At 38.0% G+C, this 27,796-nt stretch overlaps 1 protein-coding gene across 3 annotated transcripts in view; it reads left to right on the top strand.

Moving 5' to 3' along the window:
* Positions 1-657: 657 nt before the first annotated feature.
* Cfap20dc (CFAP20 domain containing) overlaps positions 658-27,796 on the top strand; it is a 224,492-nt gene continuing 197,353 nt past the window's right edge. For 2 of the 3 annotated variants that reach the window (XM_071609235.1, XM_071609231.1), the window contains exons 1-4: positions 658-1,025; positions 3,558-3,647; positions 6,451-6,544; positions 14,025-14,097. In XM_071609235.1, coding sequence (XP_071465336.1) covers positions 1,005-1,025; positions 3,558-3,647; positions 6,451-6,544; positions 14,025-14,097 — 278 coding nt within the window. In that variant the 5' untranslated portion in view covers positions 658-1,004. The remainder of the gene's footprint in view (positions 1,026-3,557; positions 3,648-6,450; positions 6,545-14,024; positions 14,098-27,796) is intronic. The other variant, XM_071609232.1, reaches the window with a different exon arrangement.

Raw genomic sequence — 27,796 nt, 5'->3', positions numbered from 1 at the left:
CTGAGCCCCAAACTGGAAATAATATCTTCCACGAAAGAGTGGTTTTGATCTAGAAACTGAATGCAGTAACCGAATAATTAGCTTAAGACAGAGCTTGTCTCAATGAAAGCTACCATTTTGAGCCAAAAACCTTGGCTTCTGAAAGTCAGCAGTGATCTTGAGTAAACATTGCCAGAGCCTTCTCAGTGAAAGGGTCCAGCAGATCTTATCAGTGTCTCAAGGTACCCAAGCTTGGGAACATGTGAATCAAAGGCCACCTGAGGGTTTCAAGATTCCATGACTGTTTTTTCTCAGTGTTTACAACCCGGAGAGATCAACCCGACGTGACTGATGCTCTGGAGCAGCCCAGTTGCTGGGGTAGTTCTTAACACTAGGTTGCGGCTTCTCTGCTGACACAAGTCACTATCTAACGGGAGCGCGCGGGTCACCAGCTACACAGTCCACCACTTCTTCCAGTCCTTGGGTTGCCTGGGCAACCTGACAAACACCTCGCAGCAGGGGGTCGGAGAGCAGCCTAGACAACGCAGTGCGCAGGCGCCTGGCGAGGGCCAATGGGCGCCGCCGAGAGGTGGAGCCGCCGGGCCCCGCCCATTTCCGAGGGGACTCGGGGGCGGGGCGGCAACGGACAGCCTTTCCTAGGCGGGTTGGCCGGGCGGTTGTAGGTGGCAGAGGCTCGGTGGTTCGGCAGCGGCCGTCTCGTAGGTTACGCACACAATCACTCCCCAGGGACAACCCGGAGCCCGCCCTAGCAGCTGCGTCCTCACCAGATCGGGGTACCCGGGAGGAAGCCGGGGCCGCGATGGTGCGGGTCGGCGGCTCAAGGTGCAGCTGACCCGGGGCCCGAGGGGCTGTGAAGAGCCTGACCTAGTCCCAGCCAGGCGCACCAAGCTCTGCCCCGCGCGTCGGTCTCCGGGTTCCCGCCCGCGGATTTTCCAGCCTTCAGGGTCACGCCACTCGCTGGAAGCCCTGAACTCTGCCCCCAAGCCCCGGTCCCCTCTGCGGGAATGTTCAAAAATGAGTACCAGGTAAACTGAAATGGCTCTCCAAACTGTCTATAGCTTTCTCCTCTTGGGTGAGGTGGCTCCTGATCGGGGAAGACAAAGAACAAAGAACAACCCCCCTCCCCTGCCATCCCAGTCACAAGGGACTTTTTCAAGGTTAAAAAAAAATATATATATATATATATAAATAGACTTTACCCCAAAAAAGATAAAAAGAAATCAACCAAAGTCTATACGCCTATGATTTAGGTTTTGTTCACTCTCCAGTTCAGTGCTTCTCAAAGTGTATAAATTGTGATGCTGGTTAAAATGCAGATTTTACACCCCACAAAGACCTCCTGAATCACAGACTTGAGGGCAGGGCCCAGAAATCTTGAGTTTTAACAAGCGCTTGGGGTACTTGCTATGGATGCATCATGCTATCTTAGAAGCTAATTATGAGTGAATGCATGAATGGGTGAAACCCAGAATGAAAATAAGCACTTTGGCTAAGTGCTGTTTTCTTTTTTTCTGAAACTGGGGTTCAGTGAATATCAAATATTTGGGGTCAATGAGGATCACTTGGTGTATTTGTAAAAATGCAGATTTCATGATCCTCTACCCAGAGCTAGTGATTACAATTTTTACAGATGGGGTGAATTCATTTATCTTTTTAACAACTTTCCTCCAAGTGATTGGGATGCAGGTAGAGCAAGGATCACACTCGGAGTGTCCTTGTTTCTGGGTGTTTCTCCGTCACCTTGACTATCCTAGGGTGTCTCCATGCATGGCCTGCTTTCCTCACCTCACTATGCATCTCCCTTTTTGCTGGTGTCTCCTGTTGTGTCCTCTTCACTTCTGTTTGAGGTTACACTGGGTAGTCTGTTTACCATCCTGATCCAGCTGTTATGAACTTTGTCACTGTGCCTGAACAGTCTCCTGTTCTCCTGGTCTCTACTGCTTTGTTAATTTTAACTTTTCACCAGATATCACCACCTATCCTCAGAGTAAGTTGCAGTCCTCTTTCATTAAAAGGTTTATAACAGACTTAAAATTTGTCTCACTTCATGTAAAGTATATTATTCTAAAGAAGTATATGCCCAGCCAGGTGCTGTGGCACACACTTTGTAATCCCAGCGACACAGAAGGCTGAGATAGGAGAATCACAAGTTCAAAGCCAGCTTCAGCAACTTAGTAAGGCCCTAAGCAACTCAGAGAGACCCTGTCTCAAAATAAAATTTTAAAAAGAGCTAGAGATGTGGCTCAGGGATTAAGCACCCCTGAGTTCAATCCCTGGTAACTCTCCCACCCCAAAGAAGCATATGCCTACCATGGGAAACTTGGAAAACATGGGGAAGCAGAAAAAAGTGGGGAGAAAGTAAGTTTGGTCTCTCACCCAGTGCAATGGTCTTTTTCTTTTAAAAAACTCAGCTGTCTCAAATTTTAAATTTTTAGTAAAATATGAACCACCCCCAGAAGCTATGGTAATTCTATCCCATATACAGTTTTGCACATAACATTCCCTGGGGAAGATGAAATTAAATGTCCTCATTTTAAGTGATTATGTATTAAAAGCCAGAAGTGAAAATATCTTTATATTATTGAGAAAACATTAAAAGTTAGAAATTCTTTACAAAAATTGAACATTTTCTCCTATTTTGCTTATACTTCATATTTACTCTCATTTTAGATTCTCAATTTTTGTAATAAATTCATCCTCAGAGAAAATCCCTTCTTTTTACAATTTAATTGTGTGGACTTTTAGTAATGTCTTTAGCATTTTTGAATAAGTGTCTCTATGTTCTCAGGCTCACAATTGGGAGCAAATTGATGTCTATAGAAATGATTCTCTGTTTTTCTCATATAGATTACTCTCCTTTTCTTAGACATCTCTAAATTGATTGGTATTAAATAAATCGAAAAAGATATTTTAGGAATGCTCAAAATAAGAATTACCCTGTAATCCTTCCTAGGCCTTTTTTTTTTTTTTTTTTTGGCTAGTACTAAATTATTTAATTTCCCCCTCTTTTGAATAATCTTGATGGTAGTATTGAATGATCCCTCACTATGTGCATGATGATTTATATTTACTCTCCTGTGTGATCCATTTTATAGAAGTTAAGTAACTACAAGGTCAGATAGCTTAGAAGCCAGTTTTGGAGCCCTGGTCAATATAACTAAAAAGCTTGTATTCACAGATAATTATCAGAATTTATTGACTTCATTTGAGAATTGAGTTTTAAACCCTTTAATCTGGATAGAATAGAATGTTTTGCAAGCATGATCTATACATGTCAATAAAATGAGCCCCACATGTAACATTAGTGATGCATAATTTATCATGCTTTAAAAATAAATTCCATAAACAATAAATCCAAGGTGACCCAAAGTCACAACGGCTATGGCTTCAGTGCAAGCAAGACATAAAGTAGGAGTAACAACAGGGATAATGTTTCCTCCCAGACCTACTTAACTGACAGATGCTTTGAATGCTGGTTTTAGACTAGGTGGTGGATCCTGTTTCCTCCCTAGTATTATATTTCACTTTAATTTAAATGTCTTGTTTTTATTTTCTAGGGAGGTGCATTTGTGGAAATCTTTAGTGCTCAGGGCAAAAATCCTGGTGCAAAATGGAAGATCCTTGGTAGTCCATCTGTGATTTGGAAAGTAAGTGTTAGAGCCACAGGAATCCTGGGAAGAAATGTGAATGAATGTTGTAGAAGAAGGGGCTTGATCAAGATTTCAGAATGGTTTCCCCTGTTCTCATTCTTTCGCTCCAAACCCTTTCATGACATCATTGCTGCGTTCTGGACATCACTCCTGAGTTGTGTAAGGCTTCAGCAAGTGGCTCCTACCTCTTCTCTGTACTCCAGCTCCTGCTGTATCATTTTAAGAAACTTTAATGTCACTGAGGAAAATCTCTCTAAGTCCTGGGATGCTCAGATTCTTGATTTTTTTCACTTCTTTTGACCTCTTCAACCTAGCTGCAGCATTCACACCCACTGTCACACCCTAGAGCTGAACACTGTAAACTGCAGGATCTCTGAAATTACTGAGACCCCAATCTTTGCTTTTTTTCTTTTTCTTTGCACCCAGGACCTCACACATGTTAGCATTATATTTATTTGACAGTGCTTTCCCACTGAGCTGCATCCCCAGCCCTGTGTTCTATTTTCATTTGAGACAGGCTCTCACTAAATCACCCACACTGGTCTTGAACTTGCCATCCTCCTGCCCCAGCATCCCAAGTGGCCAATCCTTGATTCTTAAGGTTGCTTGTTCATTTAATCTCCTCTGTGTTCTTCAGTCTAATTGGGACCTTTAGGCCCTGATGCCCCTACTTTTCTCTTGTGTTTAGTTTTATATACTTATTTTCTGTCTTCACTTCTTTTTCTTTTCAACTCAGAAACCAAAGTCTGTCACTTCAATCACTTTCTGGTCAGGACCTTGTCCTTTCATCACGCCTACTTGGCCAATGCTTTCTTGATCATCAGTCTTTTTCTTTGCCTGCATTTGGGCTCTTCAGTTCCTTTGGACAAAACATCTACAGCCTTTCAGGTTGATAATAGGGTAAATCCAACCTGAACAGCCCAGAAAGTTATCCTATTATTTTCTTAGTCTCTAAAATGATTATTTCTCCATTATCTCCTGCTTTCCAACTACCAGACTCCCTCTTCTCATTCTTCAGTTCACACCCAGGACAAGTCCTGCTCATTCATCAGAAGACCTCGTGCCCTGCTTCAAGGGAAAACAGAAACCATCTGATAGAAGCTGTCATCAAGCATAGAAATCTGTGTCCATCCCTATCTTTTTGTCTCTTATCCTGTATAATCAAGACAAGAATCCCATTCTTAGTGACCTTAAATAAGTTCTATGGGTATGACTTAAAACTACTATTGATTCACTACTTGCTGTTTGTCAAACATAGCACTAAGCACTTTACATTTGTAATGTTATGTAATCTAAACAATAACCTTGTGAAATAGGTAACTGTATACCCATCTGATAGGTGGGAAAACTACCGGAGAAGATAAGCTCAAAATTACACAGCTGTTACTATGAATGAGATATTAATGGTCTTTGAGAGTCAATAGTGAGAAGATCAAGAAGGGGTTCCCAAAGGAAATGATATTTGAGTCCTAAAACTGAGCTGGGCATAGAAAGGGGCCAAAGGATAAAAGAGAATTTCAGGCAAAGAGAAATATGTACAAATTCCTTCTAGCAGGAGAGAGCTTGGAATTTTCAAGAAACTAAAGTCTGTTGAGGAGTGGGCAAGATAGGAGATGAGGTTTGAAAAGCTGGGCCAGGACCAGAGTATGCATTGGTTTATGACCCTGTTGAAGATTTTAATAAGCTATTGAAAGGTTTTAAGTATATGCCCAACTTGTGCATAGATGGAATAAGCAATATAGTTGATGCATGAATGTTTATTTATATACATGGAGTAGAAATTGGGATGGATGTAATAGACTTGTTATTTAATTCATAGCCATTAGTTACAATGCATTTTTTAACATATACAAAAAGTCCAACATAATGCCAAAGAATCTGTTAAATATTCTCATTTAAAAAGGAAGTGTTTATAATTTTTTTTTGCAGGGGGGGTACTGTACGGGGAACTGAACCCAAGGACACTCTATCACTGAGCTGCATTCCCAGCCCTTTTTATTTTTATTTTGAAACAAGATCTTGCTAAATTGCCCAGGCTGGTCTTGAACTTGCAATGTTCCTGCCTCAGCTTCCCCAGTAACTGAGATTATAGGCATGTGCCACTGAACTCAATGAAGCGTTTATACTTAATAGAGAATTTGCTCCCAGATAATAATGCTATTTCCCATCAGCACTTTGACTGATGGAAATTGGACTCTTACATATTACAGGTTTTTCATTTTCAGGTTTTTTTATTCCCTGATTCTCCTACCTTAGCTTTTCAGTTAGCCTTAATTATAACATTTTAAATCATATTGATTTTAATTAAAAGATATACAGAATTTCATTGTTACACAGGTGTAAAATAATGCAATGATTAATTCTATTTGAGCCATGGCCTGAAACCAAAGAACTTCTAGGCTGGATATAGCATAAGTTAAATGGTTTCTTGTACCACGACAAAGAGTGATCTTCAGCCCTGTGCAATTAGACAGAAATACATAGACTGAAGGGGAAGAAGGGCAATTAAATTCTGGAAACTCTAAATCAGTGACCTGGGACTCCCTGAAGTTAGAGAACTTCTTATCATTTGAAGGAAAGATGTCTTGATATAATAGGGGATTTGCAAAATGGCTTAGTGTGGCTTTTATATTCCGTTTCCCAGCAAGTCTCAGATGAGAGTATCATCAAGGCCTGAGCCTGCTTTTAAGTCATTTGAATATGGGATTCTTTTCCCCCTGTGAATTTGCACTCTTCAGTTTTATAGAAGAAGCTGAATAAAATCCACTTCAATTACCACTGTTTTCATTTTGTTCTATAGGAGTTTGATAAAGAAGTTAAAAGTTTTGTGTTTGTCCTGGAAGGCAGCAGCCAAACAAATAAAATTCAGTTACCAAAGGAGAATAAGCAAATCCGTAAGTATAATTTTTAATATTGAAACTTCACATTTGATAAGGTTAAGATTTTATATCTCATAAACATGCATATTAGTATGACTTCTACTGGCATCTCTTGATGGGAAGTGATGTGATTTTGTGATTTTTTTTTTTTTTTAATGTAGAAAGTATCTATACCAGGTGTTGTACTGGGGTAAAAATGTATTCTGCCTCATTAACTACTGGAAATCTACAAGTGAGACTTAGAAGATGATTTAGGATCCATTAATTATTATAATAATTGCATTTATTGAGCACTAACACTGCATTAGGAAATGAGAATTTTATATTTTATTAACTTTTAATCCTTATAATAGCTCTTTTACAGATGAACAAACTGAGGTTGGCTCCCCCATCAAGAACTCAGGTAGTTAAGTTTTGAAATAAACCCTAACATACAGGAAATCAATTTAAAGGAAAAAAAATCTATCAAAAATACTGTATGAGATATTATTTAGTGATATCATGATTCATATGCCTTTAAGAATATTAATATCTAATAAGTATGGCTATGAATTTATAATTTAACAAAAGCCCAAAGAGTTGATTTTAATTCTTATTAACTTTGGAAATTAGAATCAGTATTTTAAAGCTCCAGGACAAGAAGGAACCCCGAGAAAACACATAAACCCAGTTATCAGCAGAGATAAGGTTCAAATTAAAGGCTCTACCAGCAGACTTTGAGTAAACTGACATTATTTAAGAAATATAATTTATCAAAACAATCAGATCTTCCACCAGCTCTGTCCTATGTTTAAGTGTATAGCAAATATAAGCAGACAATTCTGTTTCTTTCATTCATCATTTACTTAGTCCTTCCTTCATTAAGAACCTTTATTGAATACCTACTATGCATCAGGCACTATGAAAAAAACTGTTTTCTTCTGGTTTCCTAATTTTAATTCAACTTTCTGAACTTACAGGAGCTCTGTGCTTTATGTACTATTTCCAACATTATATACATGTTTTAGATTTCTCAGACATGAACCAAGCCATAAGCAGCATAGATAGAAGTTGATGTATATTAAAGTGGTTTTCCAATGTTTTAACTGACATAAGAAGTAGAACTTAAAGAGAAGAGTTACTCATTGTTTTAAAAGACTTGTTAATTTACCTCCATTTATAAACCAGGGAATCTTCCTAGTGCCTCTCTGCACACTCATGCATGTATGTATATGTGTGTATGTGTGTGTGTGTGTGTGTGTGTGTGTAATGACAGATTTCTTTTTTTTTTTTTATTTCCGCATAAATGAGGTGAACTAAGATGAGCCAGGGAAACATGTCTAAAACTATATTTTATTCTTACTAGAGACACAGTCCATCTGTTCCAGGATACTGACTTTGTGAGACAGATTACATTTGATTTGCAGGAACATGATTTTATTCTAAGTGTGAGTTCTTCTGTTTTTTTCTGGCTGGACTTATAAAGCCCACCTGGACTTCCATTTAATGCCCTTAGCATCTTCACACATGGTCATGTTATTGATAAAATCAATCACTTCTGTTAACTTTCTCATTTGGCTCTGAGAAAGATTCCTTCTCTATCCAAAGCTAAATGATTAAACATAAGCTCCTCTTTCCTAGTCTTATCTAAGCTTTCTTTTTTCTTTTTTTTTTTTTTTTGGTCAGAAAAAAATTTAATGTGTTATAATTACCTCTTTAAAAGGAAAGATGATGACTTTTAATTGGAAGAAACAGGAAAGATCTTTTAGTGCATTTCTTGTACAATGCCCTGTAATTAAAGACTAACCTGTTTTTTATGTAGCACATGCAGCACTGTAACAGATCAAACAGTTTATATAGTGCCCTGCACTCATGCCTCTAAGATTAGTTGTTGGGAATTATTCATAACAGAAATTTATAGAGTTATTTTTACTTGCATAATATGACCTTCTGTATAGGCTTGGTATGGTTAACTTTAAATTAAATGACGTGTCTGGAGTAGAGAAGTGGCTTTCAATTAACATTTCTAAATTAAGTTCAATTACCATCACATATTACTATTTGAAGAGTAAACACACACTTTATTTATGCAAACTTGACATTAGGTCTTTCATGTGTGTTTCTGATTATATTAGGTACTTAGGAAGAAAGTTTAATAATGAAATTATGCATGTTTAACTTCATAAATAACAATTTCTGAATCAACTTATATTTGAGGATTTCTAAATACATCCAGGTTACTTCACTCAGCACCTACCAGATAAAGGAACACATGCTACCCATTATCACATGGGTATATTTCTCTAGGACAAGGACCTTGAATTGTCTTCCTTGCACCCCTAACTTAGGGTCTGGCACACAAGTGATGTTCAAGTAGTTAGTTAAGTTTGCCACACTAAGAAATCATGAAATTTGGGGGGCTGAGGTTGTGGCTCAGTGGTAGAGCACTTGCCTAGCATGTGTGAGGCCCTGGGTTTGATTCTCAGTAACACATATAAATAAATGAATAAAATAAAGATCCATCAACATCTAAAAAAAAGAAATTATGAAATTTGGATTATAATTCCTAACCGTAACCCTCTTACCTTGATAACAAGACTTGGGTGACTCATTCACCAGTTAAATAAATTGCTGCTTTTCAGTATGGAACACATTATACAGAGTTGTCCTGTGAGAAGCATCTCTGTCACACGTGCACATGTCTCATTTGGGAGGTCTTCAGGACCTCTCTTACAAGGCTCATGTTTTGAGCTACTGTATTCTCTGCCTCTGACATCTGAATCAGATAGTGGGTCCCTGGAGATCAGTGTCACTGAAGTCTTGTATTCATCTGCGGGGTTTATACTCTGGATGATGAGGTCACCTTCACGAGGTCCTCTCAGACCTCCTGATACCTCTCCTTTGGTATCTGGTAAACTTCCTCTGCTTAAAAACCCTTAAATGGTTCTGATCTCACCATTCTATGGATAGTGCTCTTGTGGAAGTCACTGGTGACTTCTGCATTCCTGAACCCAGTGACAAGCTCTCAGCTGTCATCTTCCCTCACCTATCATGGGAGAATACTGGCAGCTCCTTGGTACACTCTCCTCACCGATCCTCCAGGATACCCGCCTCCGAGGTGGCCTCCTGCTTCACTGGCCTTTCTTAGTCTCCTTTTGAGACTTCTTCTTCCCAACCAAACTTAATGTCAAAGTGCAACTCAGTGAGACCCTGTCTCTAAATAAAATACAAAATAGGGCTGGAGATGTGGCTCAGTGGTAGAGTGTCCCTGAGTTCAATCCCTGGTACACCCCTCCCCCTAAAAAGCTCCACATATCTATAGGACTATGAGGTGTCTGGTAGCCTCTTTTCTTTCATTTGTTCCAATTAGTTATAGATAACAGTAGAATGAATTTTAACACATCATACATAAATGGAGGATAACTTGTCTTTCTTCTGGTTGTACATGCTTACACAGGTCATGTAATCATATATGCACATAAGGTAATAATGCCCGATTCATTCTCTTATCCTTCCTACCTCCATACCCCCCCTTTATTTCCCTCTGTCTAATCCAAAGTAACTCTATTCTTCCCTAGCCCCCCTCCCTTATTGTGAATTAGCATTTGCATATCAGAGAAAACATTTGACCTTTGGTTCTTTGGGATCAGCTTGAATATTTCACTTAGCCTGATAGTCTCTGGCTCCATCCCTTTACTCTCAAATACCATAATGTTATTCTTCTTTAAGGCTGAGTAGTATTCCATGTGTATATATTCTGGTATCCTCTTAACCCTCTGATCTTTCTCCTTCCCTTGTTCATTCTAATCCAACGGTAGAGAACTCATTGCTGTATCGAGATAGCCTGGGTGCCTTAGCACCTGTGCACAGCTATACCCTTGACCTGCAGCATCTCTCCCTGAAGAGCCCCATGGCTCACCTTCTCCCCTTCTTCAAGGAAAAGTACCCTTTTCCTTGTGGCCCACCTGGCCTGTACTTAAGTTGCAACCTGTACTTTCTATCCCTTCTCCACTCTGGATCTTTTACCCAGCTTTACCCACCCCATCCCCGCCTTAAATCACCATCTAACATGCTGAATAATTGTCACATTGATTTGTTGCTTTTTCTCAACATCACTGGAAAGGAACTGGCAGAGAGGATTTGGTTCATTTTGTTCCCTAAGAACAGTGCCTGCAACATGGGAGACACCCAAGTAAATCTTTATGGAATGAATGAATGAATGTCTGAGCAGCTTCCCTTTGATTTTAGGATGACCCAAATCTTTCACGTGGCCTTCAGGGCTCCCCATGATTGGATTCTGGTATAACTACTGCTGCTTTTCCTCCTTTGTGTCTCCTGCCAGCCCATTAAACCTTTTTAAGTTAATTTCAACTACTGTCCTTTCCCCCAACGGGACATGGTATTCTCTCCGCCTGCTATTTGTTTCTCCCCCGCTTGCCCAGTCAATTCCTGATTATTCCTCCCAGCTCAGTTCCAGTATTATTTCTTTAAGAAAACTGTCACTCATTATCCTCTTCCCCTGCAAGGACCCAGGTTTATATACTGTCATAGAACCTTGACTTTCTATTTCATGGAATCAGAGTATTAGTTCAAGAGGGCAGAGACCATGTCTCTTATTTGCAGCAAAAACTTCAACAATAAGTCTTATACATAGTAGGTGTTCCACAGATCTTTGATGAATGATAGGGCTAATTTAATTCATAAAAATGACCCTGTGAGGTGTGAATCTAAATTAGTAGCCATAAAATTACTAATTTAGTAGTGAATCTAAATTAGTAGTTTTATGGATAGAAAATAAGAGGGTCTAGACATGTTTACCAATTTGCCTAAGGGATGTGGAATAGTCATAATGATGGTGTAACTGATTCTTTTTATTTATTGAGATGGGAGAGGTGTATCTCAGTATGTTTTTTTTGTGTGAGGAACCATGGAATAACTTGAGTCCTAATTTTTCAAGGCACTTGTAAAGAATGTACTGTGGTCTCATCCCAACTCTTTGAATACAATGTGACTCTTGTAAAATGTATGTGAGATGTATACTCTGTCATTGGCTTTATTGAAATGACCGGTAAGCTAACGTTTAAAACTCTAATGGTGTTTTACTAATTGTATTTTAAATATTCAAAAGATGAAAGGACTAATTTCTTAAAAAAACAGGCAGGTTGGGCACAATGGTGCATGCCTATAATTCCAGCAACTTGGAAGGCTGAGGCAGGAGGATCACAAATTTAAAGCCAACCTCAGCACTTTAGGGAGGCCCTAAGCAACTTAGTGAGACCTGTCTCCAAAATAAATAAATAAATAAATAAAAAGGGCCAGAGATGAAGCAGTTTGTCTCATGCAGACAACAGATTGTAAAACTGCAGAAACCTGCATATTTCAGGAAAGACTAAATTTTTATGTATCTTAGTACTTGATGGACATTTTTTTGATTAACAGTAGTTCCACATTCAGTCTTACTTAGAATGATCCTAAACACAATGTAGGTATGAAGAGTCAGTTTAAATTTACTAGGCCCCTGTAAAAAATATTACTATGGAGTTTATTCAGCATTGACACACAGGATCTGCCTGCCAAATGTTATTAAAGTATTTTTTTCTTTGTCAGATCATCACTATATGGTATCATCCTACTTCTTTTAATCTTAGAAGTTAACCTTTTACAAAGCTGTCTTTTTTGAGGGTTCAGAACTTTTCTTTTCTAAAAATGCTATACAAAAATGTATAGCTGTCTGTGTTTAAAGGAAACAGGGCTGATGGAGATCTGTGGCATAAATTAGGGACCTTTATAAAAGACTGATTTCATGTACCCTGGTGCTCTCTCGTAGGGCCAATCAGTGTTAGACTCGAGAGACTTGACCATGGCTTATTTAAAATTTGACCTCAGTTGATATCTCACTTTACTTTTGTAGATCAGAATTCTCACTGCCTCACTGGCTGTCCCCATGAATATGGTAGAGTCAGATTCCTAGAGAATTTTCCAGGGTAAACCCCTCTTATCTCCTATCTCTTATTACATTGCTTACCCTACTCTTGGATCTTTGGACTAATTTATAAACTTAGTACTTTTAAATAAAAGTTATCCCTGTCTGATGAAAATCTTATTAAGCATATTTGATTTAATATGTTTATTGTTTAGAAACTAAGTCTGGGATTAAATATAGGAAATGATTAAGGTGTTCAGAAATGTTATAGGACAGTTTACCGTAGGAATTACAAACCAGGAAGTCTTATATAGACTACCAAAATGTACTGTTACTTTAAAATACTTTATTCTGTTAGGCCTACTGAGTCAGTATAAATAGAAAATAGCATTTATTTTAGACCAGTTACCTTCTGGAAATCTTTTCTCCACCTGTTGGCAGTACTATTTACTTTATAGGAAATGTTCGCAGATTCAAGATGTCTCTATTTCCTATACATCCAGGGAGAAAGTTCCTAAATTGCATGTTTTAGGAGGTATGATACTAAATATCTGTGAAGAGTATTCTAATTGAGAGATCAGATGGGTATGTTAGCCCAGTAGCTCAGGAGGCTGAGGCAGGAGGATCTCCAGTTCAAAGCCAGCCTCAGCAAAAGCAAGGGGCTAAGCAACTCAGTGAGATCCTTTCTTTAAATAAAAATACAAAATAGGGCTGGGGATGTGGCTCAGTGGATGAGTGCCCCTGAGTTCAATCTCCCGTAACACCCCCCCCCAAAAAAAAACCCCAAACTAATTGAGAGATCAAGCCAAAGTTCAAAGCCTAAAAGGCATTAAATTAATCTGTAGAGATAATATAAAAATCAACTGATCTTTTTTAAGCACTTATAGATTTCAGCTATCAAAAGTGCTACAGGGATTGGTTTTTCTCCATATATTTTTAATCCAGATGAAACTAGTGATAGAAAATAAAAATTAACAGTTCTTACTTTGTGCCCATTAATTAAAAGTATATTAAATTAAAAGGTATTATAAATGAAAATATGTTCCTCCATCCATCTGAGTATGGACACATTTAAAACCATATGATCTAGATATGGCTCATCAAGCTTTCAATTGTAGTTGTCAAAATTAGAATTGCTTTTCTTGATCTATTGTTTTTTATTGAGTTGTTTAGTACTGTTAAAACTGTCAGTGAATAAAAATGATTGCCACATGCTTTTATGGCCACCGTGATGGGACTCTACAGTTCGATTTTATGTGTGCCTGGTGAGCACAGTTCTATGTGTATTCTCTTGCAGCCTAATAAAAATAGTAAATAAAACATTATTATTTTTTAAATTTTCATAAAAATTTCACCCAGGCCACAGATGGAGCTTTTAAAAGGCAACATTTGTTGTTAGAATTGGATTTGATTTTCATCAACTTTCCCACTTCCTAATGGGGTTATAATTCATTTATAGTGCTACTATAGGTCTGTATATTCCTGAAATGCTTTAAAAGCTTCAACTTGTTGATGGCATGTGATTGTGTTTGTTTATGTGCACATATAAGTGGCTGGAACATTTGAATGTATATTTTCTCCCTCTCGTTCTAGTTGGACTGATCCAGAGGTTTCTTGTACTTCAGATTTACATACCCCTGGGACAAGACTTCTCCACTGAATTGCTGTAAGATATACAGAACTTCTTTGAATGTTTTATGTGTATTAGACATTTGATCAATTGAAGCAGTACCAATAGTCATTAATTGCAAGTGGCAGTTTTTGCATTAAATAGCTGTGACTTATCAAGTTGACGTGAAGGAATTAAATTAATTTAATCGTATTTCTTAGATATCACTATATTCTGGCACTTCTCGAGGGAAAGTCAATTTCATCTGTTTAAGAGGTTATCAAAGGATTATGATGTTGACAACAAATGACCTATAACCTGGAAAAATACATCCAAAAATTTAAGATACAGGTTCAAGTGAACGTTGATATTATATTTTTGTACTGTTAGCTATTCACAATTATGGTTTTTTAAAAAACTGATTAAAAGAGCTCATTTTTAATAGTATTTACTATAGTTTGATATATATGGGTCATTCCAGTGTATGCATAGACAGTTTGGAATTTGTTTTGAATCTCTTTGCTAGATTATCTGGTAAAAGTGCAAATATACAACTTTTAATGGTTAAACTATCAATTGTAGGAGATTATACTTTGAAAATAGCATGTTATGTGTAAATGCACATAGAATTGAACTGAGTATTGTTTAAAATTTCATTACTAAACTTATATACTTTATTTATTTATTTTTAAAGACAGATGTGTTTTGTTTTTTTGATACCTTTATTTTGTTTATTTATTTTTATGTGGTGCTAAGGATTGAACCCAGGGCCTCACACGTGTGAGGCAAGTACTCTACTGCTGAGCCACAACCCCAGCCCCAAGTCTGTAAAGTTTAAAATGCAATGGTTTATTTAAAGTATACTATTTTCTAATTTTCCTTTATAATTAATAGCTATGCAAGGTTTAAGCTTAGACATTTATTTCCTCTACTGGAATAAATAATTTTTCTTATTACTTTTATTGGTGCACACTTAAAAGGGCAGGAAGCTTTCTTAATGAGAATATCATAAATTTGAGGTTATTCATTTCTCTGTTAGACTACAAACTTAGGACACTAATGATTTGTTGGTATGTTATTAAAGTATGAATTTTAGTTAATAAGATGCAATCTTGTTTTCTTGGATGATAAAAGATGGAACAATTTATACCTTTGTTTTATTCAAACTTGAACCTCTTTAAAACTTCTGAGATCTTCCTTTATCATCTGCCATGATCACCAAGGTTCTTTAAAATAGTTCTTACACTGAGAAGACCAAAGCATTATTTGATGCTCTTATGTTCCACTTTCTGATTCTGCAGAAAACGCACTTTCGAGACTCCAAAGACATTCTAAAGGTAGAGAGAGTACCACATAAAGCTTTATTTTCAGTGCAGGGGAAAGTGGTTTCTGAAATGGAATAAGGCAAATTATATTTTAAGCTTTTATAGTGCCTTACATAGAAATTCAGTTTAGCTCCCTTTATTCTCCTGATCTCTTCCCCTACTGCACTTTGAGCTTCTTTAGAAGCAATGGTGGAGGCGCTGATGGTGGGCACTTTGATCAAAGCTGCAGAAGTTACCTGGCTCAACCTTGGAACTGAATGTTTTGACAGTGAGATCTCTTCTTCTACATAAAATTAAGCCAAATTTGTGCCACCACAAACATGAGCTTATCACCTTCGCTTAGGCAATGTACTGTTGTAACCACTTTAATAACAATGAAAGCTCTAATTATTGAGAAGTCAACAAGTATATTAGTTTAACAATGCTAGCAAGAAAGCAGCTGATCTCTAAGTGAGACTGACTCCCTCTTTGCTACCCTGTCTAGTGCTCTAGCTCTGTTGAAGAATGAGAAAACATTTTCAGAGGTGTTGGGGTTAATGATTAGGTTTTGAATTCAGTTCACTGTAATCACTGATTCTCACCCAAGTTCTTATGTCCACATGAACAAAACACTGGATTTCCCAAATGGTTTTAGTTTTATAGTTTTAGCAAAATCAATGTCATGTGGACAAAAGGTTGAAATGATTAAATAACATGGAGAAGACATTGTCCAGAGCTCATGAATTTATCAGATGAGAAGAAAATATATTAACTCTGTTTTAATTTGTTGCTGATAAATAATCAAAATATTTTGCTGTTTTAGGAGGTAATGACAGATACCAAGTTCTCACCAGAAGGAAACTAGAATGACATACAGAGATTCTCTTTCTAACCACATCTTTTTTTCCCCCTTAAATAAAAGGGCTTTCTTTCAGCACCCTTAGTGTTCTACTGTGTTTCTAGCAGCATAGCTCTAGGCTATTTTAAATAATACATTTTTTCTAACAAGCTTGGAAAGTCACATAGCAGAAAGATACCTGGCTTCTAAAATTTTCCATTGTCAGAGTGGAAGAGGCATTTTGTTTTACAAAAGGTACTTTTTATATACATCAAGAGGTTTTCAGAAGTGCCATTTTGCCAGCTGGTTTATGAATTTCATAATCATTTCCTCCACCTCTTCCTGGGTCTCCCATGCCCGTGGGATGGTTATACTGCTCATGAGGAGGTTATGCACATGGGTTAGTGGCTGCCTTAGAACCAGCAACAACTCTGCTTAGAATTAATCATTCATTCAATGAACAAATTATGCAGTTCCTCTGTTGTCAGGACTGTGGTGGGTGTGGGGGATTTGGTGTACACAGAATCTGTACATATCTCCCCACCTGCACTGCTACCCTTGTGGTCAAACTACCATCACAGTTCCCCTGATGGACAGTTCAAGATTTCTTTCCACTGAACATCCCAGCTTCCTCTCCTGTCTTCTTGTAGTTGGGTGTCCACACTATTGCTAGTGTGATCTTTCTTAAAAAAACGACTGGCATTCCCACTGACCGTGAATAAACTCCCAAATCTTTAAATAGTCCTGTATGCTCTGGTCTCTCCTCTTTCTGGTCTCTCCCCTCTCCTCCTCACCCCATTGCTCGGGCTCTGAGCTCATCTTGTCGGTGACACTGCGTCTTCCCAGTGCTCTCTCCCAACACAGAGCTTTTTCCCTTCCTTACATACCTGGTGAGGTCTCTTCTTAGAGTCCTGTTCATAAGTGGTTTCTGTCCCTATCTCTTTGCCTAGCTAACTTCTACTTTGAAGTGTCTTTTAGGGTAGACTTTGAGTTCCCTGAGGACAGAGTCACTGTTATTTCCACTCCGTCTGATATTCCAGCAGCTAACACAATGCCTAGCACTTAATTGCCTCTGAAATATGGATGAGCCAGTGAGAGGACAGTGGATGGATGGATGAATGGCAAGCCCTAATCTCTGTTCTAATACAGTCTACTCTAAGGATGAAAGATCATTTTACATTTTGATAAATGTTATGATGACATAAGATCAAGATCTGTGGGGAAAATGCAAAGTATTAAGTAGAAGAAAGAGTGTGGACAGACCTGTAGTCAAATTCTGCTCAGCCTCTGTAGCCTTGTGAGCAGAGGACTTAACTTGCCTCACCAGTGGGAAGAGAGTGATAATAATACCTTACATGTGTGCATATGCATTAAATGAAAAATTAACATAAAGTAATAACCAATGCATTGTATACTTATAATGTGTTTAATAATTAGATTATTATTATTATGACCACTTTAAACTCAATTAACATGCAGAATCAGCCTGCATGATGTTCATAACTATTACTTCTATTTTACCATCCAGGAAGCTGAATTTCAGAAAGGTTAAGAAATCTGCCAGAGTTATAGAGCTTCTAGCTCTTAGAAACAGGATTCAAATATGTAGTCTAAGCCTATGCCGCCATACCATGTTCCCTTACTTACAGATACCATTACTTTTTTTTTTCTTTTTTGGTACTGGGGACTAAATCCAGGGGTGCTTAATTGCTGAGCCATATCCCCAGCCCTTTTTTATATTTTATTTTGAGACAGAGTCTCACTGAGTTGTTTAGGGTCTCAATAAGTTGCTGAGCCTGGCTTTGAACTAGTGTTTCTCCTGTCTCAACCTTCCACACCACTGAGATTACAGGCATACACCACCACGCCTGGCCAATATCGTTACTTTTATATATATATATATATATATATATATATATATATATATATATATATATATATATAAAACACACATATACATGGGTAGTAAAACTACAGTAAATATTTGATTTGAATCTTGGTACAAGATGAGAGTGCTAAGCCTTTTACATCTTCTTCAGGGGCTTCATAATACATTTGTGTCCTTAGAATTCCAGGAGGGAAAGGTCTTTCATGCCAAAGTGTTTCTGCATTTACCCTTTAGAGAGAGAAATGCCTGAGTGTTAAATGAAGAATTTACCAAACTGTTTTTCTTGTTTGTTTGTTTGGATTTAGTACTTTGAGTCTTTAATGGGATAATATTCATATTAGACATTTTAAAATCAAAACTAAATAACAGCTTCACCTTTTCTTTATTGAATCTTTATTCTAGTCCATAGGTAGTCCTCTTTTTTCTTTAACATCTAAAAATTATATTATTCAAAATCTTCTACCTATGGCTGAAATGACTTTAGAACTTCATGAGCCTAACCAGCAGTTATGCAAATACATTACATTTTTCATGTGGAGCAAGAAGTGTTCACTGTACTAATGCAGATATATTTAGCAGTCATTTTGAATTTCTTTTAGTGTTGAGGTATCAAATGTCAAGACTCCCCTGCTTTTTACAGAAGTCATTTTAAATTGCTTATTTTGTAGTATTAGTTGCAGTTTTCTCTTCCAGAGTGTTTAAGTATAACTGTGTCTGACTTGAAGGCAAAGGATTGACTATAAAACATGTTCTTAAAAATTCTTTCATTTTTGTGCTGTCTTCCAAATTGGATCATCAAGACAGTGGGAGTCCAGCAGGGCCCTGGGTGGGCTCATGAGGTGTTTCAGAGCCTGGGGTCAGACAGCTGATACCCAGGAGGAACACCCTGAACCTGGCCTTTTGGAAAAGAACCAACTGCATCTTGAAATAGAAATCCATTTTGCTATATTTGATGCTGCCAATCACACTAAGTGATTTTGGAATATTACATTCTTTGACAGGAATTGTATTCATTTTTACTGAAGACTGTTGAGCTGCATTTGTTCCTTTCTCTCCCCTGATTTTGTCATTATCTCTATGAATTCTGAGAGACGTTTTGTACTGTTATGCCTCTAGTGAATTGACGTTATATTTCCCATTTTCACTCAGCTCAGCCAGGGCTTTTTCAATATATGGGCAGAAAACAACTATGAAAGCCCATGTGGCGGATGGGATGTGCTGCTTGAAGTTTGGGATGCTTAGCCTGTGGGTCTAGAGAATATTATTGCTAGACACCTTCACCTGCTGTTCGGAGCACTGCTGGTATTTGGAATCTAATAAAGAAAGAAAGCAAATATTCAATTATTTAAAACCCTTTTAGATCCCTAAAAGTATAACTAGTCCTTATAAAATTTAACAGAATCCTTTGTGATATCTGCATGACCACAGTCTGAATTTGAAATTTTATCTGAATGGAATTTAATGATTTCAACCTGAAATTCAATCCAGAATTTATGATGCTCCTTCCAGAATTTTTCTTTTTCCTTTGTCCTACCCAGACTGGTTAAATGGCTTTGGGCTGGACACTTTATCTCAGTTCCTGCTCAATAAATGGTAATGTGAACTCTTTTATTAATTGTTAGAATTAATTGAAGACAGTGGTGGTTTTCTAACACATGGAGATCTCAAAACTTCCTTTTCCATCACTGTATTAGAGAAAACTGAAACACTCCACTGAAGCTTTAGCCTTAAGCTAATTTAATGAAAGCCACTCCTACATCACTTTTTCTGTGTTACTAGTAAGCTGGACAAAGAAGTCAGAAAAAGAAACTTTCATAGCAGTTTCAATGTCTTCTGCCCTGTTGAATTTGCTCCTATCTTTCCTTCTTCGGTGGTGTCCGAGACAGCAGGCTCCTGGAAATTTTAAACCAAGTGAGGTGAATGTGGCCTCACCTGGCAGACCTGTTCTTTCATATGCCATCTGTCTTCTTCAGCCTCTTTAAAGCCACCAGAGTTTAAAAAATACCTAAATTCGATATCTTTAGGTCACAATGACACTGGCGTGGGCTTTTAAGATTGTGTCCATTTAACCAAGCACAGCTCTTTCTGAGAAAATTTTGCTTTCCTATCTTTTTGGTCATTTTGATTCCTTCCTTTGAAGAAAATGATTGCTATCTAGCTCTTAAGTTATTTGTGAAAGAGATGTTATCCAAACCAAAGTGTTATTGTATTATTCAATAAAGTCTTTTTTCTCCAGGGGAATCTTTTATTACCAATGGAATACCTCTCCAAACTATGTGTTTAAAACCCAGTAAAAATGGCCAGTGGTAGATCTTGTTAAGCCAGAAGCATTGTACACCAAAGTAGAAATGACATTGCAAGTTTCATTAACATTTTGAATGCATCCCATGGCTAATTCTACCTCCTATTTTTTTCTTTTTAAAATCATCAGTATTTAAATCTCATTATTTTAATTATATCCAATTAAATGTACTTGCATAATCAGTATATTTTGCTACATGCATTAGGTAAAGGGAGCACTTTAAGATGCTTTGCATGCTTTCTTAATATATTAAATTTGCATGCCTTAAAATAGGTTTTATGTAGAAGTTTTAGATAACATATGTGGCAGGTATATAAATTAGATGCCATATACTTTATCAGTTAAATACATTTGTGAAAAATCTCCCTATATCTTAGTTTTTAGTTCACTTTATTTTTCTAAATTAGTTTTACAGTACTCTAGTTAATCTCAATGCATGCTCCAAGGTCACATAAAATATCAGCAAAAGAAAAATTGTACATATACAAATATTTGGAAATGTCCTTATTCTGTAAAGGCCACACACACATTTGGCTTAAGCACTGTGTAGTTAGTGATTGCAAGATCAGTTGTCAAGGCAGAAATCAGGGTCCTGTGATGGGTGATGTTATAGGCTTGGGAGCAACTGGTTCTTCCAATTATTAGTATAGTGATTCTGGGCAGTTTGTGGAGCCTTCTGAATGACATAGCCCCATCTGCACAATGAGGGTGATATTAATATCTATTTATTGGTTAGTTAAGTACACAGTAATCTTAATTTATAATTTTTATATGTCTACAGGTATATGTACTGTGATATTTTATTTTTAGATTGTTCATCTGAACCATTTTAAGACAAGTTAGGGCATATCTATTTTCCTTATGAAATTTTTATGGTACTTGTCTCTGAAGAGGGATGGAAAAGCAGCTTTTCCTTGGGAGCTTCCTTAACTATTGGCTTATGCAGGTTCTCTATCAGGAAAAAAAAAAAAAACAGCATAAACAAGAAAGAAGCGGGCTGGGGATGTGGCTCAAGCAGTAGCGCGCTCGCCTGGCATGCATGTGGCCCGGGTTCGATCCTCAGCACCACATACAAACAAAGATGTTGTGTCCGCCGAAAACTAAAAAATAAATATTAAAATTCTCTCTCTCAAAAAAAAAAAAAAGATATTAAAACTTAAAAAAAAAAAGAAAGAAGCGGTGACTTTATGGTTTGGACATGGATGCTAGTGATCTTTTTAAACCATGACTATAGAAACTGCTGGCATCAGAGACTATGGTATTATGGGGATGAGGTGTCCTCCAGAAGCCCCTGTGTTAATGCAGGAATATTTAGAGGTAAAATGATTGTACTCTGAGCTCTGTAACCTAATCAGAGCATCCTAGTTTGAATTGACTGACTGGGTCGTAACTGTATTCAGGTGCGGTGCAGCTGCTGGAGATGTGGGGCATGCCCTGGGAGGGTGCATTTTCTTTCTGGAATCTTCCTTTCTCTCTCTGCTTCTTTCTTGGCTACCATGAAGGAGCAGCACTCCTCCACCACACCTTTCCACCATGGTGTTCTCTGCCTCACCAGAGCAATGGAATGGGCCCACCATGGATTGAACCTCTGAAACCATGAGCCAAAATAAACTTACTCTCCTTTTGAGTTGTTCTTATCAGATATCTTGGTCTCAGCAATGCAGAGCTAACGAACTTGGTTTAAAGCATTGACCAGGTGACCAGACCAAATGTAGAAGCATAAAACAGGTGGATGTGCAATTTCTTAAGGCATAATAAATAGTCATTTGCTATTTTCTATTGTCCCTTTCACCTTCACTATCAGGGATGATTTAATATGACTCAGCAAATCACAGATCTTCCAAATGCCCTCTCCTTTCATATGGCAAAGACAGGAGCAACATTTCTTTGATTTATGATACAGAGTTCACTATTTTTTTTTTTTTGTCAGGAAAAATGTCTTCTCTTGTTTAATTCTCTGTCCTTCTCACTATACTTTGTTTTCTTGGAGTTAATTATTTTAATTATTCAAAATAAAAAATTTGAAATATCTACAAAATAGAATGTAATCTGTATATTATTGGATTCATATAGTTTCACTTATAAAATAATTTGGACATTTTGATTAATGGGGGAATTTGATTAATGTGAGGATTCCTTCCTAACCAATAAATAGATATTAATATCATTTATTGGTTAATTAAGTATACAGTAATATGTTTATGCTTGTTTGCATAAAGTATATCATGGGACTCATGAGGCATTGATCAATTGGGGCCAATAATAAATACAAGAATCCTCCCTCTACCACGGGGAGGGCTAGAATCTCTAGGGTTCCTGATTTTTGTAAATTTCCCCCATAAATTGTGGAGTTTAAAAATTGGGGTATGAAATTATTTTAGAATCTTTATTTGGATTCATAGAAATTGATAGGATGAGATCATGTATCCTAAATACATCATATAGCGGCATTTATATGTATATGTTATGGCATTTACTGCATAGTGGTCTAATTGTCTATGTGTCTCCACAACCAACTGTCCATCTCCACCTAGACCATGAGATCTTAAGGGCCTAGGTATTTTGATCCCAAAGAGGCTATCATTGAACTTGGCATTTCCAAGCCCCGTTTGTATAAGACATTGCCTAGATGTTACAATAGATGGCAGCAGAGTTAATTGGACTTTAGATTATTTACAGAGACCTAACAGTTCCTGGCACATAGTACATCAGTAAATACTAGTTCCTTTCTCTCAGCCATTTATAATTGCATTGTTATAACCCTTTAAGTCATTTTCAGTTTTCTGTGGTATAATTCTTTGGGGAGAGTGATGATGTGAGTGGTTCAAAATTGGTAAGGTGGTAATACTGACATTTAGACTTTCCATTCATAGACATGAAGTTTTGGAGCTACCTGAAAAGAACGTTTGAAATGATCTAATCCATTTTAATTGGGTCTGCATTACCTCTGTTATTTCAAACAGAACAATCCATCCTCCCTTTTTCAGTCTTATGAACGTTTTGGAATGAACGTGTTTTATATGAATAGAGAATGCCATTTCTCCCTCAGAAGTTTGAAACCCACTAACATGGTTCAACCTTCTCTTTAAAATTGGGTAGTAATACATAGTTAAATAAAGCTAACATTGTAAATTTTTACCACATTCAAATTCTGTGTTTCAAGGTACGCTAGCATCGACTTTTACTTTTTAAATGTTTAGCATTCGAATTTTAAGTTTTAAATTTGAGTCTTAGGCAGCCTTGGTCTATCGGGATTTGCTGTAGCCCCAGCTTCTTTGTCCAAATGTCCAATGGAGTTGGTGGTCACTGGGCACCTAAGCCTTTTTGGATCTAAACTGAAGCACTTCTCCCTCCATAACTCATTCCACTCCTCCTTGACATAGCCACCTGGGTAGCTGAAAACCTCCCAAGTTCTCATGCCCTTGACTCAAGTTTCTGTCCAAGCTAATTTCATCTCTCTATCTTGTATAACCCTAGTCATTTAATAGCAAACTCAAGTACATATCCTCCAGGAATACGCCACATCTTCCAGTTGTAGTACTCTACTTCCTCAGTGTTCTCTTAGTGGTATACAGGATTACTGCATCTTATTCACCATTGTGATCCCCTCAGCACTTAGAAGAATCGTACGTACATGGTGAGCCCTTAATAATGTTGTTATACTATATTGTTCTGAAAGGTGTTAATATACTGTCAGTGTGCTGCTTTAATTCCAAAAATACAGGGGCAAAAAGAGAGTAAGAAAGCAAATACATGGGACTAGCAAAGTAACCAGCTTTCTTTTCTCAACCCTTAGTTCCTTGAAAACTAGTACCTGGGCCCTAATTTATTTTATTTTATTTTTGCCTTTCCATATATAAAATACATTTCTCTTAACCACATGTCTCCTGACAGGATGGTAACTATATCAAAGAATAAGGAAAGGTGGGAAAATTGAGGTAAAGAGAAATGAATTTTCTGAAAATGGTGATATAGTTAAGAATATATGCAAGTAAATAATTTTTAAGGATGAACTAAAGCTATGGAACACCACGCTTAGCTCCTAGGCTCTTAGATGAAAACTGTGTTTGTAAGCCTCAACAAGACCCCTTGTGAGATCTAGAGACCTGGGATGCCAGCTGAATAGGAGAAACAGAATTTGCCAGCACCTGTCGCCCCAACAGCAGGAAAGGGATAGAGTCCCAGCAAACTCTCACTGATACTGGCAATCCTAGATACTGGAAAGTTTCACAGCCTCTACCAACCTGCAGCCTAACTAGATCAATAAACCAGAAATGGCACAATAGACTGGCCATGGAAAAGGAATCCATGTCATCTCCCAGCAGACCCAGGAGCCATCTTGAGAAGGCGTCTAGCACCTGAATATGGACTGCTCTGGGGTGCAGAGCCCTGTACACATTGCTGGGCTCCACAGATACTCCACTGGCTCAGTGGGAAACTGCTTCATGAACCAAACTTGGCTCAATAAAGTAAATGACACAAACCTGCAGAGAGCACTGCACTGTAGGGAATAGATATTGTGACACAGAAGGAATGGCGGGCACTGCCCTCCAGAACTGGGGTGAGGATGGTTAGGGAGCCTGCCACTCAAATGCCAGGACTGAAGACAGCTACCCACACTGTCCCCACCACTCCACTTCCACAGTGCCTCACATGGGTGCCTGATAATCACAAGGTGGGGAAGAACCCCACAGTTCCATTATTCCCCTGCCCAAAGGGATGTGGTGGGGCAGTCATGAGCAAAGCTGTGGCTCCAGCTGCCACCCCACCTCACGTGCACACAGTCTAAGATGGTCTAGGGAGAAGCCTTGCTGAGTGCTGCCCATGATTCACTCTCCCCCTGTGAACACTTCAACGGAGAGTAATTTGCCCAGCTCCAGCTGCAACCCACACCTGCTAGATCCCTAGCAGGCTCTAAAGTTTAAAAAAAAAAAAAGGAGAAAAGCCATTGGCCATCCTCCATCTCTTGCATGGACGGTGAAGGAGGGTCTGCAATCCTGGTCTGAAGTGGGCATGCCCACAGTACCAGCAGAAAAGAATACCATAACTCTGGCTACCGCGATGCCTATGTGGGTCCCCACCATCAGTTAGTTGCCCCTGGATCTTGTCTGATCACACTCTACCAACAAGACTCAGTGTGAGAACCACAGAGAGAGTGCTGTGAATTCTGCTCCTGACTCTCCTCACTGTCTGGTCAGGACAAGTGCATCAGGCCCTTGCCATTACTGCTGCAGCTAGCACCAGAGACTATTCTAAGTAGCAAAGCAGATATCAACAGTGCCCGAGGAAACCCCATCAATCTTTAAGGAGTAGCCACATAGGGTGCACCCCACACACTCTGCTGTCTATGCCATACCTGCCTGAACTGCCACAGTGACCACACTCTGTGTGACCTGCAGAGACAGTGTGTCTCTCAGACTCCGATTTGGTACACACTGTGCCCAAATGTGCTAATCACAACCAGAGATGCTACAGGGAGATTATACTTTGCTGCTCAGCTGAAAATAAACTAAATATTGCAGAACAGAGTGATACCCCATGAAACATCTTCAGGACAAGGCCACTATGAAGGCCATTCCATTAAAGTGGTAGAGATGTCTGTTCCACCAGATGTACAAATCTCAATAATGAAACACAAGAAATAGGATGAAACAAGGTAACATGACAGATGCTAAAGATCATAACTCTAGCAGCAGTTTCCAAAGATATGGAAATGGAAGAGATGCCTGATAAAGGATTCAAAAGGATGATTTTTTTTAGAGATCCAAGAGAATACTGATGAACACTTGGATGAAATTAGGGTGACAATGCAGGATGTGAATGAGAAATTCATCACAGACATAGAGGTTTTTGGGGAAAAAAAATTCAAGTAGAAATCTTGGAAATAAGATCTCAATGAGCCAAATTAAAAATTCAGTTGAGCCGAGTGCCCTTGCTTGTAATCCCAGCAGCTAGGGAGGCTGAGGCAGGAGGTTCATGAGTTCAAAGCCAGCCTCAGCAAAAGGGAGGCACTAAGCAACTCAGTGAGACCCTGTCTCTAAATAAAATACAAAATAGGGCTGGGGATGTGGCTTAGTGGTTGAGGGACCCTGAGTTCAATCCCTGGACCGCTTCCCCCTCCCCGCCAAAAAAAAAAAAAATCAGTTGAAAGCCTTAACAATAGATCAGATCAAGCAGAGGAAAGAATATTGGAACTTAAAGATACATCTTTCAAAATAAGGAAGGAAAGAAAGAAGGGAGGGAGGGAGGGAGAAAGAAAAGAAAAGGAAAGAAGACATTCAAGATTTTTGGCACACCATTAAAAGATCAATCATCCCCAAGTGGGAGAAAATAAAACTTAGAACATAGAAAAAACTATCCAAAGAAATAATAGCAAAAGGAAAAAAAAGAAAGCCAAATCTAGAAAAAGATATGAACATCTGTGTACAGGAAACTTACAGAACCCCAAAGAGATATGGTCAGAAAAGATCCTAACCATGACATATTATACAAACTGTCAAAAAGACAGGACAAAGAACGAATTAAAAATCTATAAGCACTAAGTCACATTTACGGGAAACCCCATTAGACTAACAGCAGATTTCTCACCAAATTTAACTGTAGATTTCTGAACCTTACCAAAGATGTTTCAGGGAGTCCTCCTTCCAGAAGTGGACATAATAACCATCACAGAAGCATGGGAAAGTATAAAAACCACCAGAAGAGCAGATACACAAAAGCAAACATAAAATAATCCCATATTATCAATACAATACTTCATCAAACTACAAACGTGAATAAGAGAGGTTGAAACAATATTAAGAACAACCAGAAGAATAACAACATAAATCCATACCTTTCAAGAATGACTGAATGTAAATGAACTTTACTATTAAGAGATACAGACTGGCTGAGTGAATTCAAAAACAACAATATACTTCCTACAGAAACTCAGCTGACCTTCAAAGACACAAAACAGATGGCAAGTGAAAGGACAGGAAATGATATTCCAATCCAATGGAATCCCAAAACAAGTACGATTGGTGATACCTACATCTGACAAAATAGACTTTAGACAAAAACAGACAAAGGAGATCTCTCTCTATAATACTCAAGGGATCAATTCCTCCAAATATAATTATTGTGACAATATACTTAATGTCAGAGCACTCAGTTCTTAAAACAAACATTATTAAACTTAAATGGAAAGATATGCTCCGATACAATTATAATGGGGGATTTCAGTATCTCCTTTCTATCAATGAATAGATCATCCAAACAAACACCAACAAAGAAACACCAGAGCTATCGTGAACTATCAATAAAATTAACTTAAGACACTTATAGAACATTCCACTCCACGGCTGCACAGTACACACTCCTCATCAGTGCATGGTACTTTCTCTAAACTACATATATTAGGCCACAAAATATGTCTTTACAAA

The sequence above is a fragment of the Marmota flaviventris genome, chromosome 1 (assembly GCF_047511675.1).
Source record: "Marmota flaviventris isolate mMarFla1 chromosome 1, mMarFla1.hap1, whole genome shotgun sequence".
NCBI lineage: Eukaryota > Metazoa > Chordata > Mammalia > Rodentia > Sciuridae > Marmota > Marmota flaviventris.
Note: the sequence above shows the minus strand (reverse complement) of the source record. Positions and strands in the feature narration are given on the sequence as shown.